Source organism: Mauremys reevesii, linkage group 12 (assembly GCF_016161935.1).
Source record: "Mauremys reevesii isolate NIE-2019 linkage group 12, ASM1616193v1, whole genome shotgun sequence".
Taxonomy (NCBI): domain Eukaryota; kingdom Metazoa; phylum Chordata; order Testudines; family Geoemydidae; genus Mauremys; species Mauremys reevesii.
In genome coordinates this window covers 4,116,706-4,137,357 of record NC_052634.1, presented here as the reverse complement: position 1 = coordinate 4,137,357, position 20,652 = coordinate 4,116,706, and the positions used below count along the sequence as shown (strand labels likewise).

Below are 20,652 nucleotides of genomic sequence, written 5' to 3'. Positions count from 1 at the left end.
GTCCCAAGCTGGCAGGGACTTGGAAGTAGTCTTGGCACATCAGGTGGCAGCTCCCAAGGGGGGCTTCTGTGATCTAACCCGTCACAGGGCTTATATAGGGCACAAGTCTTGTGGTAGCCCAGCAGAATAAATTTCACCCCCAGCAATTTCTTATCAATGATAAACCCATATCACTTTCTGAGAAAGCGTGACCACGAATGCACATAATATTCCAGATAAGAATTAACCACCTACTGGTGGGTTGCTCTTTGCCCACAGCACTCCCTTCACAGTCAGATGGTTCCACAGCGACTGCTTCCTGGCCTGGCTCTTTAACACGCTCCTCAGTGAGGAAGTTGACTGCATCAGTTAGGTCACCATTTGCAGCCTGAGAGGGAAAAAAAAGGGGCAGGGGGGTGGAAATAGCTAAGTACCCATTATTCCAGATTCTTTTATATACATCTGAATGAAAATCAACACCATCCACATGAAAGAGAACACGCTGGCACCAAGTCAGCTTTCTCCAACCATGGGGAAAAGCTGACTGCCAAGAAGGAGTTAAAATTTTAAAGCTGAAAATTTTCTCAGATGATAAATAATTAGCATTCATTCTATACCCTTAAGTGTCATTCAGTCAACTCTGGTTCCCTTAAAAGTGATTAGAGCATTCACAGGCTCTAATATCAGCAAGGTACTTTAAAGTACATACTTAATTTTAAGCATGTGAGTAGTCCACTGAAATGAGACTATTTATGTGCTTAAAGTTAGGCACACGCTTAAGCATTTTACTCTACTGGGGCCTTATCAATGGGTGGGAGCACTGTGTCCTCAAGAAGTCATGAGTGTGGCCCTCTGCATTGCTTTATAATTGTAAGAATGTGTAAAGGAGCTACAAGAACCATATGTGAAACACAGATCATACAGCCCATATCACAAGAGAAAGAACTTAAAATAACACGGGTAGACAGACCTATTTAGTTTTAGGGAAAAAAAAGCAATGTTAAAATTTACAAACCAAAAGCTTTTTCCCCTCCCAAAACTCTGTAATCAATTAATTCCCTGAATTTAATTCAATATTTTACAACTCCCACTTGAAGAAACACTGAAGGGGACTTTGTTATTTGTTAGATTCCTTCTTTTTTAAAAAAAGTCTCCATGCACAGTCAGCAGCAACAGCCACCTCCTGGCTGACAGGCCTCAAGGCAACAGACTCCAGTGGTCCCAGAATAGACAATATTAGTGCTGTATTACCCTTCATTCCCTCCCAGGTTTCTGTTGCAATTTATAATGCACACTATGATTTATAGTAGGGATCTTTCCAGGAAAGTGTTTCTTCTTCTACCTAGGACCTCTCATGTGCCTCTTTATAGCAAATGCTGTTCTGCTCCCAGTTCTGGCAAAACGACCACAAGTCTGAAAGTACAAACCGCAAGTCTGTGGTGGTTGTTTCAGCTGTGGAGAATTGTGAAGACTGTTCAGCTGAAGGAAAACTTATTTTACCCCACATTTTTATTTATGGTTATGCTTCGGTACATACATGAAAAAGCCCACTTGAGCCAAATTTCAATGTTTCCAGGAAATGATTACAGCATCTCAGCATAATACTTGTACTTGCAGAACAGGTTCTTAAAGCCTACTGCTGGAAAAGTATGGGAACTGCTCCTGTTGTAGTTTGATTCAAAATTTAGAAGAATGGATATTAATCCAAAGAAGAGTTACTTCCTTCAAGCCATAACATCATACGCTGCATTCATGTATCCACCCACATAGGCCTTTCATGTCTTTAAAATAACAGAAATTAGACAGGGGATAACTTAATAGGTGACTTGGTCCATTCTCCTGTGTGGACAGAATAGCTCTCTGTAGCACATATTCTACTACTTTTGTCAAGTCCAGTTTTGAACATCTCAAGCAAGGCAGTATTCTAATCTCTGTATATTACAAATGCCAAACAAATATTTGGAGTTTAAATGCTATTTACAGAAAGCTCATATACAGGTTAAAGCTTGAACCAGCGCATGCAACAAGACAAAGTCAGCAGAGATTTCCTTTCAACAGAAAAACGATGACATTCACAGCATCTTCGCAAAGCATACTAACCTTCAGGGCTGCATGAAGGAACGAGGGATCCTGAATTCCTGTGATTTCTCCCAAGCGGTTTAAGAGCATTTGGCAATTCTGTGTTACAAAGGACAAGGAAAGTTCACGTAAGGAGGTGAATGAGAAAGACACCAAGCTTCTGCCGCGCGTGTCAGGGGCTTATGATTTTGACTAACACACTGACACAAGACCCAGCACTCTGAGATAATGACACTGTCAGACTTCAATCTGAATATGTTAGAATTCTTCCAGCGGGTTTACAGACTAACATTAATTTTTGTTTGTATTTAAAAGAGAACGTTAAAAGGCATATCTGAGAAGAAATGGTAAAAATGCCAATAGTTACACTGGGGGAGAGAGGCAGGGCATCAGTGCCTCATGTAAATCAATCCTCTCGAAGAGAAGCAGCATGTGCATTAGGACATATAAGGAGCCCAGGGAATGTGTGTGGGTTTGATGGAGGCCTATTTTAAGCCTAGTTGCACATGCCATTTGTGTGTGTCACTTCTCACTCACAATAAGGTGCCAGAGATATAGAGCACAGTGGGCCTGGAGAATCCTCTTCCCCTCCTCTCATTAGAAGCTCTGAAGTTTTGGTTAGCTAGCTGCTTGTTGAGTTACCACTCAAAAATCTTTCAATACAGAGACTACAACCAACCCTTGACCATGAAAAACATTATTTTAGGTTTCAAGTTCTCTCTCTTCTTTTTGTTGTTAAACATCAGGAGTAAATTATATCAGAAATACTGAAATTTCACATCTGTGACCCTATGCAGGGTTCCTCAGCGCTTTAATCTACATTCTCCTTATTTACTGTGTCTGAGGTTGCTATGGGGGATAAGGAGGCAGTCCAGACTGTGGAGTTGTCAATATGGGGGTGACATGCAGTTTCACAGATCTCTTTCACTGAGTCTGGATGGTGCAGCAGGTCTACTTTTCCAGTGCCTGGCCAAGACAGGGGCTGGAATGAGAATGAGATGGCTGAAGCTCAAACCGGATAAGACAGAGGGGATTCTCGCTGGTTGTGGAAGCAGCTCAAGAGCATGGTAGGGACAATGTATGCTCTTCTTCTTGTGGGAGATAGCCACTCTTTGTCAATTAAGTTTGCAACTGAGAGAAGCTCAAGGAGCAGTCAAAGGACCAGAAATCGCAGATGGCTTTGGTGGCCAGAAATCTTTTTTTCCAACCTGCATTTGTTGTAATAGATTCTCTCTGTTGAGAATCCTTGTCAGAGCAATCCAGGCCTTTCCAACCTCCACACTGAATTATTATGAAAGGCAGATGGGGCTGCCCTTGACCACTACAGCTGGTGCAAAATGTGGAAGCCAACCAGCTAAAAGTTATTAGCCTGAGGGAGTTCATGACATCAGTTTTCTACAGATCACACTGTGGTCCTATTCACTTCAGAATGAGTCAAACCATACTAGTCAGGAATGGTCAGCACTTGGTCTGTCGGATCTGAAAGCCTAGGGCAGGGGTAGGCAACCTGTGGCACGTGAGCTGATTTTCAGTGGCACTCACACTGCCCAGGTCCTGACCACCGATCTGGGGGCCTCTGCATTTTAATTTAATTTTAAATGAAGCTGCTTAAACATTTTTAAAACCTTATTTACTTTACATACAACAATAGTTTAGTTATATATTATAGACTTTCCAAAGAGACCTTCTAAAAATGTTAAAATGTATTACTAGCACATGAAACCTTAAATTAGAGTGAATAAATGAAGACTCGGCACAGCACTTCTGAAAGTTGCTGACCCCTGGCCTAGGGCTCCAACAACAGCCTGGTGAAAGATGCCTTTCAGCCTTACAGGTAGACAAAAGCTTTCACCTACTGCACAGAGGTAACTCCGAAGTCTATGTGGATCACTGGACAAAGAATTTGTGGTCAACGGAGTAAGACAAAAGGGTTATATTTTATCGGTAAATGTCAAACTTGAATTTCATCACACACACATAAACTGACAAAAAAAATATTTCCATAGATAATTATTGAAACTTACAGATAGAAAAAGAAAGAAAAATGCTGCTTGAGAATTTATTAGAGTTTGATCTCTGGATATTTACTTTGTATATTTTGACATACAACGTTGACAATGTGTGTTTTAATGGCTATAAAGCTTTAACTTCTGACTCTCAATATCTACTGTCACTAAATAATATTGTCTGGTGCCCCATAATTTCCTGCAACTGAAAATCTGAACAGATAAAAATGAAAAAATGTTTTAAAATAATCAATATTATCCATTAATATTTCCCTGAGTCTGGATGGTGAAAATAAATAAAATAAAAAATAAATTCAAAAAATAAAAACTGAATTCTACCAAGCCTAATGATAATTACCCACTGCACATCTGAAACCTAATACAGACACCTCCCGACTTACGCAATCGTTCCCTTCAGGAAAGCATTGCATAACTCAAATTTTGCATAAGTTGGAAACATATACCCGTATGTTACGTAAAAAATTCCACAATTTGAAAATCCCATTTCTGGCTTATGGAACTTTTTCCGTAAGTGTGAATTTCATAGAATCATAGAAGATTAGGGTTGGAAGGGACCTCAGAAAGTCATCTAGTCCAACCCCCTGCTCAAAGCAGGACCAATCCCCAGACAGATTTTTACCCCAGTTCCTTAAATGGCCCCAAGGATTGAACTCACATTTAGCAGGCCAATGCTCAAACCACTGAACTATCCCCCCCGCCCGTAATTTGCGTAAGTCAGATCTTGCATAACCCAGGGAGCGTCTGTAAATGCTTCATATAGACCTAGTTACTTTGTATTAAGTGCCAGTTCTGGCATAAACACTGACTCAAAGGACTGTCCTTTTGTAGCAATGGTCATCAGCTTTACTGTCTAAGCATCCCAGTACTATGAATAACTTTAGAGACAGCATTGAGCTAGAGGGGTCAATTGTCCATAAAGAGTCAGAGTTCTTCATTATTCTAGTCCGTGACAATTCTTCCTACATAAGAAACATTTCAGCAGCCTTCTAGCTCTAGCATTTGGTTTCAACTGGAATTAGAACCAGTGAGATACAGCTTTGTAATGCAGCAATCACGAGTGTAGGAAAGACATTAGCACCCAGAGAGAAATCCCCACCATCACTTCTGGCATATTTGATGCTAACGAGGCTCTTTAGAAGCCCACCCTCAGTCCTATCCAGAGAGTTTTGATTTCACTAACTTGTACTATTATTGATCCTAAATTTATTGCTCTGCAATTCCACTGTAAAATCCTTCCCATAGTCTGATAAGACTAACAGTAATTCTACAGATTCAGATCTAATTTGGGTCATGTTTTCCAAGGGGAATTAAGTCAGTCACCTTTGTTTCCAACCATCCTTCTAAAGTACAAACAGCATTCATTCAATTGTTGCTATTTCACTTAGAAACATTATAAAACAAACAGCAACATGGCTTTGGAGAAATGGGTGCACCATAGTGCTTGCCTCGAAGAGCTCACATTCTTTATCCTTTTCATAATCTACAATATATAAAAAGCGAAAACTACAAAAATAAAAAATTCTTGAGAATGCATTGAGTAAAAACCAATCTTACTGCCGCCCCAAAAGATACACAGTTAGGTTAATTCTTATAAAAACTCTCCCTACCCCCAAAGCTAATCCTGAGAAAAAAGAAACAGGAAATTCTTATGACTAGCAGGCAATAGAATGGAAAATTGCATGCTGATCTAATGCCAACATTCTGAGGATCAGGGTTTCAGTCCTTTCACAAAGGCAAACCAATTATATCATGTTTCTAATTTTGCTGCCACACCAAGTTGTATTCCTGTTGCTTAACTCCTCTTTGCGCTGCAGGGCATTTTTTTTTAGTCTGGAGGAAAACTCAACATAAACCTTTTATCTACATCTAACCCACATTAATAAAAAACACACAATAACTAAACACAAGCCAGGACAAGAAATGTTGTGTGCTCGACGAGGAACAATCTTACTGTGAAAGAGGGACTAAGCAACTAGAGTCAACAGGCAACTCTCTGTCTTAAGTGACCTTTATGGAAGTATCCCGAAGGCTTCTGGTGCAACTTTATCCAACCTTTAGTTAAAGACCATTTCCTACTCACCAATCAGTTTGTGTTGTTCCTCTGGGTCTCCACTAAGGCACATTTTATTGCACTAGCATGTCAGCCACAAGACTAGGATTCAGCAACTGAAGGTTTCCTCTATACAACATATTGAGAGGGTTTGCATTCACGGCAAACAATCACTGGCAAGTACCAACACATCTGTACTGGCATGTTTTAAGGGTTATATTTATTAAATGGTTTAAAAATCCCCACTCTGTTCTGACTGGTCTTTGTGTTGTGCCACATCGGAAACTGGACATTAGTAACTGAAACAATTCTAATATACGGCAGCACCACAAACGTGCCTGGCACGTTACAAGAAAGGGAATCCCTTCCCAGAAGAACTTACAATATACGTTAAGACTATAGCAACAGAATAGGATGATAAACAAGGGGCTGACAGAGGGGAAGATGATGGTGTAATCAACTAAGGGAGTCATGAGAGTCCTGGATTTGTTGTTTTAAAATTACTATGGAATATAAACTACCTGAAGAAATATGCTTTGAGGAGGGATTTAAAGCAGGGAAGGATAGAGACAGGATAGACAGGCTCCAAAAAGGGACTGTAGAAATAGCAGTCTGCGTGAAGGACAACGCAGCGGCCTGCATGGAAGCAGCACACAAGATAGGTGACCTTTACCAACTGCATTTTAACTTCACACTTATCATGCTTGGAAAATAGATATCAAGAAGATTAAAAACCTACAGAGGGATATTACCAACAATTCCAGCATTTGTGCAGTAAAACCTTTTGCAATCCAAACCTAGCTAGATTGAAGGATGAAAATAGTTGGCCATTGTTTCAATGTACATATGCAGACTCCGAGTATTGTACAATTTTGACATTAGAAATGCATAAATACTGCACAATTAGAAACACAAACAAAATCAATCGCCTGTTCCCACTGATTTCTCCTATGCAGAACCCACAAGAGCTTCGAAATACATCACGGCTTTAGAGTGGAGAGCAAAGGAACAGCCAAATTATCTCAAGAACGTAGGTTCCCTGAACATCTTGGATTCGGCTTAAGTCCCTGGCCGTTCAAACTTAAATGAGATTGAAAGTGAATCTATTCATGCTCTCTTCATGTTACGGATGTCTATGGACATACCACTTACATCCTCTCAGGCTATGGCTACACTTGCACTTCAAAGCGCTGCCGTGGCAGCGCTTTGAAGCGCTAAGTGTAGTCAAAGCGCCAGCGCTGGGAGTCCCAGCGCTGTCCGTACTCCACCTCCCTGTGGGGAATAATGTACAGCGCTGGGAGCCGCGCTCCCAGCACTGGGGCTTTGACCACACTGGCGCTTTGCAGCGCCGCAATTTGCAGCGCTGGAGAGGGTGTGTTTTCACACCCTGCTGCAGCGCTGCAAATTTGCAAGTGTAGCCAAGGCCTCAGAACAGTTTTAATTGGGTCCTCTAAAGGCAAGTAATGATGAGTCTTTGTACATGGCACAGAAGTTAAAGGGGGCTGTTTTAATAATGGCAAGAGGTAAAACGAATTACTGAGGGATTTATAGACAGAAATGGTGTCCACAGACTTCACAGATTCCAAGGCCAGAAGGGACCATTATGATCATCTACAGCTATATAACACAGGCCAGAGAACTTCCCCAAAATAATTCCTAGAGCAGATTTTAGAAAAATATCCAATCTTGAGTAAAAAATGGTCAGTGATGGAGAATCCACCACAGCCCTTGGTAAATTGTTCCAATGATAAATTACTCTCACCATTAAAAATGTACACTTTATTGCCAGTCTGAATTTCTCTAGCTTCACCTTGGATCATGTTTTGGATGGATTATCCATCTATTGAATCATGTTATACCTTTCTCTGTGAGACTGAGAAGCACATTATTAAATATTTGTTCCCCATGGAGATACATCCCCTAGTGTATTCCCAAACATTCTTCCCAGTTGGGCAGCGAGATAGAGGGGCAGAGTAGGTTTCAGAAAGTTATTTCTTGCAAATTATTTTATCCCTATGTACTAATCCACCAAAAAACATTTAAAGGTGGAGTCCCAAGAAAATTCTAAGTCATTCCAGTGATGTCTGGTGGTAGTTTGTTTGTTTGTTTTCTTTTGTTTTTGTTTGTTTAAATGTAGCACTTCAGTCACTAATGAAACAAGACACAAGTCATGCTGTCAACAGCAAAGGTGTACTTTAGAATCCAGAGAAATATTCACTGGGGTTAGCCTCCTTCACAGAGACAGAAATTCATACTTCCGTAGCTGTTCTTTTCAATGGCCTGCATGAATCAAGTGGGGGGTTCTCAATGGGATCCTAGTGTGCAGATGTTCTTTGTAGACACCTGCCCTGTTACTAATTGATCCCTCCAATGGCACTCTTGGCAGAAAGCATAGGGATTCAATGGGCCATGGAGCTCAAACTCTTTTCTTCACTTTAGACATCTCCCTCCAAGTCAGTGTTGAGGCACATTGGTAGTGGCAACATACAGAGATGAGGGAAGCTTGCATTGTCACTGCTTGTCCCGTACACCTTCCATAGAATAATTCAGTCTTCAGCACGGTCAACCAGCAACCTTACACTAAACTTACCTTCCCCCAGGATACTTTTACTGCTCCCACTTCAGGATTCAAGCATCGGTCTCTGTTCACCACAGGCCTGAGCCAAAGCCCACTGAAGTAAAAAGAAAACCTCTCACTGACAGAAGCTGGAAACACCCAGTCATTATGACATTTCGGGGTGCAACCCAAACCAGTGAGAGGCTGTCACTCCTGCCCTGCAACCTGGGGTGCCTCACAATGCTTTGCTGCCGTAGCTCCCAACCTGGGCTCCTCACAAACAGCATGCAGGTCACATCCTGAGTGTCTGTGTCCAGCCTCGGCCTTGGTCTGGCAACTCTGACCCAAACAGTCTGTCAGCAAACACCAAGCCACACTCTCACTTCCAGCAGTCTTGGCTACTACTTGCAGGGTGACCCCAACACACTCCCCGTCCTGGATTTCTCCCCCCAGAAAACGTGTTCTACACTGTCCAGCCCTCTGCTGGCATATTAGGTCTGTTGCCCCTCTAAGGGGATCAGTATACCACAGTCTGTGACCTTAAATGAAGCTACCCAAAACAATTCACAATCCTGCATTAATTTTAATTAAAGAAAAAAAGAAAAAACAAGTTTATTAAACTACAAGGAGTATAAGTATAAAGCACAAAAGTAAAAAATGGTTACAAGAGAAAAAGATAAAATGCTTCCTACTACTAAACTTAACAAGTTTGACTTGGTTCAAGGCAGGGCCGGCTCCAGGGGTTTTGCCACCCCAAGCAGCAAAAAAAAAAAAAAAAAAAAAAAAAGCCACGATTGTGATCTGCAGCAATTCAATGGGAGGTCCTTTGCTTCGAGCGGGAGCGAGGGACCTTCTGCCGAATTGCCGCCAAATAGCTGGACGTGCCACCCCTCTCTGGAGTGGCCGCCCCAAGCACCTGCTTGCTAAGCTGGTGCCTGGAGCCGGCCCTGGTTCAAGGTCAAGACCCTTACCATATTCTTCCAGCAACACTGCTGACCAAATTCGCAGGCCTGGATCTGTTCCCAAAGTCCAATGGCTGTTTGCCTTTTGGGTGAAAAGGTGAGAGATGGATAGGGAAAGATAATTTGGGGTGGTTTTGCCCCTCACTTTTACAGTTCAATCAACCTTTGAAAACTGAAGGTTACCTCTAGTTAAAGTTCATTCCTGCTGTGAGGATGAAGTCAAGAAACCTGGTGGTAAAAGAGGTTCCATTGTATTGTTTGCTAGGATTCTGATCTTTTTGTTCCTGCCCCCTTTCCTTGCCAAAGAATGACCAGTTGATAAATGACTGCCCATCAGCTTTGTCTTTTGTCTTTGAGAAACAGGTTTACCCACTCCCCAAACTTGTCTGCTAAACACACTTCAATCATGATTTTAGCTTACGTTCATAACTTTACATATAACATAGTCACATACATTTCACCATGATATTACTGACCAGGAGGTTATTAGTTTTCAAATGATACCTTACGAGGCATATTGTGAACAATGATTATTACAACCGTGTGTAGGATGTGAATACAGCGGTGCACTTGGGTACAGTCACTCCCAAGCAAGATCTTCAACAGACACATGAAGCTCTATAGTCATGGTGTTATGAAAGCTGTGTCCATTCCTTCTCAGATGCACAGGTGTGAGGAAGAAAATAAAGACATCAAAAGATTTCAGTCCAACCAGTCTAAAGGAACATTCACGCTTAGGTTTAAGGCACTTCCATCAAAAAGCTGAAGAAAACTTTATTAATATCTTTGATCGCTCAAATCTTAAAATTCTTCCCATTTAACACTAGCTAGCTAACATGAACGGTTTTAAAATCTCCTACAACATTAAGCCACAAATATATGGATGTTACTGCAGCAAAGATGGCAGAACATGACTCACGTTAGCATCTGTGCATACCTAGCAAATCATCCCTATATTATAGGAAACATCATCATTCCTCAAAGATGCTGCAAGTCTGCCAAAGAGATCTCTTGCCCTTCAAAAAATAAACTGATGACATCATGAACGGCCGAGAAAGTAAATGCCCCAACACGGTTAACGTCATGATACGCGTGTAAAGCAAAGAAGTCTGTAAAATGCACTAAACTGGTACATCCTGTGTAAGTGCCAAATATTGTATTAACCTTTTGATTTATTAACTGAAAAGATGAAACAGTCAAGCGCCTCGGCTGAACTTTTCTGGCCCGCCTCTCCTGGAGCCGGGGCGGAACACTTCGGAGTTTCAATTCCGGGACATAACAGAACCAGAGGGAGGAATTAGTGGGGCTCGTTAACCTTTTGTGGTGGGGACTGGTTTTGTCCTGGGACTGACTAACCTCCTCCCTCTTTGGTCCCATCACCCAGCAGGTCTCCGGGTTTGGTGGGAGGCGGCCCTGGGCGGGGGAATGACCATCTCCCCTGAAGCCCACCCCGGGGGTGAGGAGCCAAGGGCACCCCGGGGCGCTCACCCCTGCGGCCTCCCGGGGAGGGGGGCGAGCCCCAGGCAGCGGAGGACAAAGGGCATGAAGCAGCCAAGGCGGCGTGAAGGCGCCCGCGGGCGGCGCCCCCCCCGGACTCCCACCCGACCGCCTCCGGCTGCAGCCCCGCAGCGGGGTCTCTATTCCCAGCGCCCCCGCCCACGCCGCGGCTGGACTCCCAGCTAGGCCGTGGGGCTCGCGGGGGGGCCCCGCCGTGAGCAGGAGCCCAGCGCTCCCCTCCCCGGCCGCTCACCGTGCCCCGGCTCTCGGCGGCGCCCTCCGCGGCCTGCAGCTCCGCCGTCATCCCGGGCCCCGCTCGGCCGCCGCCGCCGCCCGACCCCAGCCAGCCCGGCCGCGGGAAACGCTGCGCGCGCCCGAGCCCGGCCGCGCGCCCGCCCGCTCGCTCGCTCCTCAGCCCGGCCGAGCACCGCGCCCCCCCCCTCCGGGCACGCGGCGCGCCCCCGCCGGGCACTGTCTTCGGGGAGCCCCGCCCCCGCTGGGCACAGCCCCCGAAACACGCTCCTGGCAGAGGGGAACGGCCCCACCCCATGGGCACAGCCCCCCCACCCACTCAGGTGGGCACAGCCCCACTCCCTGCTGGAAGGGAGTCAGTGATGACACAGTCCCCAGCCCCTGGCACAACCGTGGTGACCCCCACCCCCGTGAGCCATCACCTGGCACTGGCACCACACTTAGGGGGCCGCACTCCGAGCTTCCCGCAGCATCGTAAGGCCCTGGCACATCTCCCCCCAGCGTGCTGAGCCCTCGCCCCAAGCATCGCAAGGCTGCCACCCCACTTCCATCCCCACCCAGCGCCTCCAGGAACGTGGTACCCGCTCTCGTACCCCAGGCAGCTCACCGGGAGCTCAAATCCCTGTAATCCTGATGAAAAGCAAACACGCATCCAGGGGGCTGTACAGTTATCTATCGAGGGGAGTTACTGGCCCCCCTTCCTACGGTGTCTGAGCACCTCACAGCCCTTATGCAGTTGGGGAATGCTATTATCCCCACTTTACAGATAGGGAACTGAGGCACAGAGAGACTAAGTACTTACCTACCAGTCATTTTACTTACAGGTCATCTGTAGCAGATCAGGGATTTAACCCAGGTTGCCCCCTCCTAGGCTAGTGCTTTAACCAGGGGCCTCCCCCTCTTTCCTCAAACAGTATTCCCTTCCACAGCAACCCTCCTAAAAGGGGGGACCTGGCTGCATGCTCTGAGATTCTGGCTAGTTCAGACTGTCCAAACACCACTGCACTGCACTGTTACATCATTAGGTCACTTCAAACCATCACCTCGAAACCCCCTCCCCTGTTTGAGCTGATTAACTATCTTACTGGCTAGCCGAGCTCCAGTGCTTTAGATATTGCTTCTGGGCCAGATATTTATTTTTGAGTGTTGTAAATCTGAGCACTCATTACATTGCATTCGACAACGTGAGTATTCACCCATGAAAGCTTATGCTTAGCCCCTACACTAGGGCTCCCAGTTGCTACTGCAATACAAAGAATAATAGGAGGAGAATCAGCCCTGGAAACTCTCTGTGGTTGTTGATGTTTTAGAGTGGAGGACTAAACATGCTATTTATGGGACTGCAACTGTTGCGTGGTTGGGCTTTTGTCCTCTCATGTTCACAAAGTACAATTCTGAAGGCTTTGGTGAAACATGCCTTAGTCTGGTGCTGCCACCCCTTTCACAGGCAGGAAGATGACATTTTGTAACAAAATATTTTGAAAGCATCTAACCTTCCCAGAAATATTGTCATGAAGTTGTTTTGAAAATATGTCAGTGAAGACAGTGCTTGTTTGGCTGTAAACATCCCCCTGCCCTGTGGGAAACCCAAACACTGCAGCTTGGGCTTAGTATGGGAAAGCTAAGAAAGTGTCCAGAAAGAAACAGAAATGAAATTGAGTTGTTCTGTTCACTGGCCCAGCTCAGTGAAGTGAAAAACATGCCCACCTTAATGCAGGACAGTAAAGGAGAATGGTAAAATTCAGTGGGTTTTACTAATCTGATGCAGGGAGGAAGTGTATTTGGAAAAATATACAGATGGGGCTAAATCCTCTGCTAGGGGTGATGGCCTAGTGCACAAGAAGGGGTGCCAAACTGGCTATAATCCATCTGTGCACTCCTGATCTTGGGCTAGCTTTGTACCAGCCCAAACAGCAGTGTAAATTGGGGCAGCCAAGGGGGTGATCTGGCATTTGGGGTTAGTCTCGCCCACATTTCTCTGGACACACCCCCTGCAGCAGGAGGGATGTGGCAGAGAAACTGTGCACCAACCTGTAGGCAACACACTAACTTTAGGTTCCTCCATCTGGTTGTGATGCAAAGTGTCCTTTCATCAAGAAAAAAAATCCAGTCTGTGTTTTTTTAACCTGCCAGCGTTCCATGAAACTGCACAGCTCTGGCTGAAGTGTGTTCCTTACCTTGCCTTCCAAATGGCTGGAGCTGCTGCACTAGCTCTTAGCATTCATTATAGGCTAGTTTCTAGAGTAGTTCTCTCTTCCTAGAGACAGCTGTTGCTTGTGCCTTATGAAGCTGAGCTCCGTGTTCGGACAAAGGCCTTTCTGCAGGACTAAAAGCTGTCGACCTGCAGGTAGTTCTGACTGATTGGAAGGTTGGGTTGTCCCCTTTATCTTTTAGTGTCTGACTTTCACTAGACAACCAGTACTAGGAACACAGCAAGGGTGACTTTCCTTGCCCTTTAGTTCCAAGTGCCAAGCCTCTCAGAGCATTCATGAGCTGGTAATTCCACCAACCACGTGGAGAAAGCCTAGAACATTAATTACATAATAGTGTTACATGTCAGAGATGCATAGGTGTGTCACACCTGCTATGTACATTTCATTAACAGCAGGGTAATTCATTAGAAAAGTTACATCATTGACTACGCTAACTTGAGGCTGCTACAGTTTACTCTCGTCTAACTTTTGTGAATCTCATGCTGGTGAAGACATCAAATAAGTAACTCCAGAGAATAAAGTCCTCCATTTCTCCACAGGGCAGGTACAGCACAAGCACTGGCAGTGCAGACTCCTGCCATTCTGCATTCTGCCCTATGCCTCTCACCTGAACTGCAGGAGGGGTCCCCTCAAGAGTGAAAGGGGAATTAATGCTGCAGGACTTCTCTATTGGGATTGACAACAAAAGGGACAGTTGTATTGGTGCATGATACAGTTTGGACTGTTATCCAGTGGGGAATGGCCTGAGCCCAAGCTCTTTTCATACAGTCCACTAAGCAGCCACTCCTGGCAAAATTTGTGGCCACTACTTGAGCCCAGCCTTATCCAGGAGGTGCAGTAATAGCATCTGGCCAAGGGGATATGCCCAATCCCTCCGTACCCCAAAGAACACACCAACCTAATTTCAGGAAGAGAAGTAAAATAAATTAATAAACCCAGTAGAGAATCCAATAGCACTCACATAATAAGAGGAGACACATTTATAAAGAGTTTTCTTGTTCATCTTCTTATGAATCATTGTTGATTTTCTGTTACAAAAAAAGAAGCATGTTTAATGTAGTTGGTTTCCACAGCATGGGATCACCATTTCACCCTGCCTATCAAATTAAATCCTGACCTATCACATTTTTCCAGGGCTGATCATGACAACAACAGCAACAAAAAAAAGAGAGAAAAAAAGCCAAGTTTGTCACCAGGGCCACAAGGTGGCACTCTGACTATGCTGACTTCATAAAACAAACAGTTTAGCTGGTCTTCAGTTTAGGGCCTAGTCTACACTACAGCGTTAGGTGACGGTCAACATAAGCTGCCTTACATCAACCTAATTATGTCAGCGTATACCCTATGGCCTTGCTCCCACTGATGTAAGTGGCCTACTACACCGATCTAATAATGCCACCTCCACAAGATGCGTAGGTCTTATGTCGGTGTAGTTGACGCGATGCAGTGTCCCTGCAGATGTAACTTACATCTATTGTCTGTCATCCTGGAGCTGTGAAATTGACAAGAAAGCCGGCTCCCGGCTTCCCAGTCAGGCTGCTGCCCCATTTCCACTCCAAGTCAGGCTGCCACCCGGGCCGCTGGCTCAGGCTGCTGCCTGGGCTCTCTACTCCCCGCAGGGAGTCCTGCTGCACCCCAGGATCTTAGCTCCCCACTCCCAGCAAGGCCGCCGCCTGAGCTTTCTGCTCCCCATTGGGAGCATGGCAGTTGATTGGCCTCCAGGCATGGATCTCCCCCTGCCAGGAATAGGGGGCAGCCACACCAGGCTTCTTGGCTCCCTGCTGGGAGCAGGGCAGCCAACCGGACACCAAGCATGGATCTCCCCGCTGGGAGCCCAGCTGCCTCAGAGTTACAAACAGTCTCCATTCCTGGTGTGTTTGTAACTGTGAGGTTCTACGGTATTTAAGTGCATCCTTTGCAAACTGCTGCTTCCAACAGGCAATGCTCCAGCTACATCTGAGTGGAAAGTTCAAGCCTGAAGCTACTTAAGATGAAGCACTGCATGCTGGGAGAGGTTCTCCCCAGAGGTTGCTGTTACTTGTTAAAAATGTGGCTAGCTGCCACATGCTTCATCTTATGGAAATTAGGTGCAGGCCTCAGCTCCTGGGAAGTCACCGCCTTTCAGTGAAGTTTGGGAGCTCAGTGAAGTCAGGCTCGGTTGTTCAACTGTGTTAATTTCGGTTGCTCATATCACCTTTACCTGAAACAGGTGATGAGTAGCAGTTTATAAAACAGACATAGTTGAGGCTGCTCAGATTAAATAAGTAAGTCCAGACATACACGAAACCACTTCCTGGTGGTAAGATATAGTGAATAGCTGATTCTCTTTCCACAACGCAAAGGGCTATATTTTTAAAAGGTATTTAAACTCCCATTGAATTAGAGATCAATGTGTTTGTGTGTGTCCTGTCTGCATCTTTAGGTGCTTAAATAAATGCTTTAAAAAAATCTGACCCAAACATACTAAATAAAGCACATTCCAGAAGGAGCATCTCCTGTTGGTTACTTAGAGGACTTGCAGGTTCCAGAGAGCCACATCTCCACATAGACGTGTACAACACTGAGAAAGAAGGGGCAGGAGGAATAGGGGACTGATCTGGAGATATGGAATACCTTAGGAAGTCCAAACGCCTAAGAACAGGAAAAATGATCTTTCATAAGAGTATTAAAATACACTTACAATTACTGCCAGTGTGTCATCTTTTTCTGTGATTGCTTTCGTAAGCTAGAAGCAGAGCTGGTTTGAACATTTTTGACTAAATTTATTTTTGTTGAAATGTGCTGTTTTGTTCAAGTTGAAATGTTTTCACACACATGTGTCAATTTCAACTACGTTTTTGGTGGGACAGTTTCTGAGGTCCAAGGCTCTCTGCTCATTTCTAACCAGAGCAAGAGAGAGGAATTGAAAGCCTGTCCTTTTCGGCACACTTGCATTTCATGCAATCATTGGAAAGGTTCTGTTTTCATTCCAGTGCAAAGCATACAAGTTCTGAGACCTCAAAAAGTTATCCCGAACCAGAATTGTCATCCTCTGGCCGGCTATCTTGAGATCCGTGTCTTGAACAGCATGGAACACAAATGCGACATATAAAATATAAGATGATCTAGCTTACTATTTGGAAGGGAACAGCCCCTCAACCTCCCTGTGCCTCCCCCTCCCCCCCAGTCTTCGTCCCTGCCTGTCCAGATGTGCCACTCAGAAAAAATCTGGTACCCCTGAATTTGTACATCTGTCATAATTCCCATCAATTTCAGCACAACTGCCAAGGGAGTGAACAAAGGGAGCTGGCGATTAACTTCAAAGAACTTTGTTGGAGAGGAATAAAGATATTTAGGGCCTATTTTGTGAACTAATTGCATTTGCATATTTATGGGATTTACTGATATAGCAGTAATTAAAAACTATTTAGTAGTCTTAAAAGACACATAACTCAGTTGCTGTTTGCATAATAAACACATCCCTTATTATGTTTATTACGTTTGCATAATAAACTCTTCCGCAGCCTGTTAAGGCAGCCATCCATTTGGGAGGGGCCACAGCTACACCGCTGCCTTCCTAGTGAATTGAATGCAGCGGGCAACCGAGCACAGGAGATGAAAGGAAGCATTCCCAGCAGAGCTTACCCCGGACCCTTGGCAAGAATTCACCATGCAGTAGACAAGACGGCAGGTCCACGGCTCTTCACAGCTCTGGGATGGCAGCACAACCAACTCCTGGAGGAGGGAGATGTCTCATGTTGCCCCACAGTGACCCTATCAGTATGTCTACACTGCAATAAAAGACCTGTAGCATGATTGTGGCTGGCCTGGGCTAAAAATCAGTGTAGATGTACGGGGCTTGGTCTGGAGCCCAGGCTGTGGGACCCCATGAGGGATGGGTGGGTCCCAGAGCTCAGGCTCCAGGCCCAAGCCTAAGCCTGAGCAGCTACACTGCAATTTTTAGCCCCACAACCTCAGCCCCATGAGCCTGCTGCAGGTCTTTCAATGCAGTGTAGATGGAACTCTGTGCGTCTGGTGTTTCCCAAGTTCCCAGTGCTGGAGTGTGTAAGACAGTGACACTGTCTCCCCGTGAGGCAACACACTCAGTGTCTCTTGGGAAGCTCCCCAGCACCCCACCTCAGCTCCTCTGCAGATCTCTTCTGGCCTCTCTTGTCCCATCCTTCCAGGAACAGGAGTGCTTAGCCCTTGGGGGCGGGGTGGGATATATCTTACAGCTCTGCAGCCAGTCAGCTCAGGAGCGATGCTGACAGGCTTTGGAGAAAGCTGAGCCAGCTCCTCAAAGCAAGGGGAACAGGGTGACTTCATGGTGCAACCTGGAGGGCAAGAGAAGGAAAATGGGTCTGGAGTGTGTCAGAGAACAAAACCAAGTTGACAGAACTAATCTGAAGTAGTTTGGGTGTAGAAGAGGATGAACAATTTAACCTTACTGCTCTTGTGTCAACCAGCTGGTGACATCGAGTGAGTAAGGACACATACCCCAGCCTGTCCAGCCATCCAGGGAAGCGAAGAATAGGAAAGGAACCCAGGACAGCAGGCAGATCCCAGTGAATCCCATTCTTCTGCTCTATGACATATACCAAATTCCTCACATTTCTTACAGGCTCCTAGCACTGCATCCTTCCTCTCCTTTCAGCACAGTCTCAGGGCCACTGGCTCCTTTCTATGAAGTTCCAGTTGAAACCATTTTAGTGCTTAGAGAGGAGGCCCTTACAGACACCTACTCCAGTTTCCCCTGTCCTCAGCATGCAATAGTGACTCCATGTAATGCCCTCTCCAGGGAGTGGATCCCCTGCAGAATCTCTGAGAATACGTACAGAGTTGCTATTTTCCAAAGCTAAGCAGACCCTTTTCCTGAAGTTGTCTACCATAGGCAAAGCCTTTCCTTTTCCCCTCCTTAATCCAGCCAGAGAAATACAGAGAAAATTGAGCACAGGAGAATTATGTGGTGGGTGGGCAGATCTTCCTCCATCACAGCCAAGGTCAGTGGAGGAGAGAACTGTTCTGTAGTTAGGGAGGGTGGATTTAAAGAAGGAGTCCGGGAGAAGAACGTTCATAAAACACACATGCATCAATTTGATGACCAACAGAGACATCGACCGACTTAGAGAGAGGCTGTATGGAGGGAAGAGAACTGCAGATTCAAATGACTGCAGAGGTGGAAGGCCAGCTCACATGGTGTATTCCAGAAGGATGGACAGAGTGGGATTAGCACCCACTGAACTGCCTTAGTATCAATGTCACCAAAAAGCTACACATGCTCTAGCAGCAACGGTCTACCTGCTAAGAATAATAATGCCGGGGATCCCGAGGCTGACGGTACTTTAGTTAATGAAGGTTGTGATGGATTGTAAATCATTAACAATAGCCATCTGGTGACAGGCAGATGGTCAAGAGAACATCCTAAAGAAGGGCAGACAAGAGGCTTTCTACATATCTCTGTGCAGATCACAGCTTAGCCCTAGAATGAATATATATCTAGTGACACTGTGGAATAGAACAAAGAGAACCTGGACTTAAAAAGGTACTGTACTCTGATCAAAATGCCTGCACTTTTAAGTCAAACCTTGCCACTCTTACTCAGGGAAGTCCACCAAGCTGACTCAGGCTTCAGGGTTAAAAATAGTCGTGTAGAGGTTTGGGCTCAGGCTGGAGCGTAGGCTCAGATTCATCCCAACTCGCAGAGTCTCAGAGCCCAGGCTCCAGCCTGAGCCCAAACATTGACACTGCTATTTTACAGCTCAGCAGCCCAAGCCTGAGTCAGCTGGCCCAGGTCAGCTGCAGCCATACTGTGGGTCTTTTAATGGAGTGTAGACATACCCTGTGAAGGTTTCTGTGTACAGAAATATTGCACACATCCATTCATGCAGGTATATTCAATCCCTCATATACACCTGCTCTCACCTTTGCCTGGTGACAATCGGCATCCGAAACAGAGTGACTGGGAGCGGGACACACCAGAGGGGAGAGTTTGCAGATCAGTGATGATGCAATGAACCTGTGATTCTTTGGTGATCCTGAAGAAGAGGGGGAGTGGAGACAGAGGAAGAGGCTTGTGTGTCTGAACAGAGAGCAGTGGAACAGACATCTGTCCTGTCTGAGTGCGCCATCCTGGTAAATTATCAGACACTGGTGAACTCAGCTATCTCTTGGGGAGTCAGAAAGGAGGCCTTTCCCATTTCAGTTTTCAGAACAGAGAGGTAAATAGTGGTGTCCCCCAGGGGTCTGTACTGGGATCAATCTTATTCAACATACTCATAAACGATCTGAAAAAAGGGGTAAACAGCGAGGTGGCAAAATTTGCAGATGATACAAACTACTCAAGACAGTTAAGTCCCAGGCAGACTGCGAAGAGTTACAAAAGGATCTCTCAAAACTGAGTGACTGGGCAACAAAATGGCAGATGAAATTTAATGTTGATAAATGCAAAGTAATGCACATTGGAAAACATAATCCCAACTATACATATAAAGCGATGGGATCTAAATTAGTTGTTACCACTCAAGAAAGAGATCTTGGAGTCATTGTGGACAGTTCTCTGAAAACATACACTCAGTGTGCAGCACCAGTCAAAAAAGTGAACAGAATGTTGGACATCATTTAGAAAGGGATAGATAATAAGAAAAAATATCATAAAGCCTCTATATAAATCCATGGTATGCCCACATATTGAATACAGCATGCAGAGGTTGTCGCCCCATCTCAAAAAAAAGATATATTGGACTTGGAAAAGGTTCAGAAAAGGGCAACAAAAATTATGAGGGATATGGAACGACTGCCGTATGAGGAGAGATTAATAGGATTGGGACTTTTCAGTTGGGAAAGAGACGACTAAGGTGGGGATATGATAGAGGACTATACAATCATGACTGGTGGGGAGAAAGTCAATAAAGAGGTGTTATTTACTCCTTCTCATAACACAAGATCTAGGGGTCACCAAATGAAATTAATAGGCAGCAGGTTTAAAACAAACAAAAGGAAGTATTTCTTCACAAAATGCACAGTCAACCTGTCAGGGGCGGCTCCAGGCACGAGCATG

General features: G+C 45.1%; 1 protein-coding gene across 6 annotated transcripts in view; it reads right to left on the bottom strand.

Moving 5' to 3' along the window:
• Positions 1 to 11,496, bottom strand: part of USP28 (ubiquitin specific peptidase 28) — a 44,274-nt gene extending 32,778 nt beyond the window's left edge. For 2 of the 6 annotated variants that reach the window (XM_039496427.1, XM_039496432.1), the window contains exons 1-3: positions 11,405 to 11,496; positions 2,080 to 2,157; positions 235 to 367 (exon numbers count right to left, since the gene is read on the bottom strand). In XM_039496427.1, coding sequence (XP_039352361.1) covers positions 235 to 367; positions 2,080 to 2,157; positions 11,405 to 11,455 — 262 coding nt within the window. In that variant the 5' untranslated portion in view covers positions 11,456 to 11,496. Of the gene's footprint in view, positions 1 to 234; positions 368 to 2,079; positions 2,158 to 2,425; positions 2,482 to 8,725; positions 8,815 to 10,818; positions 11,128 to 11,404 lie in introns of those variants that run through there. The other 4 variants (XM_039496426.1, XM_039496430.1, XM_039496429.1 and 1 more) reach the window with 4 other exon arrangements.
• Positions 11,497 to 20,652: the final 9,156 nt, after the last annotated feature.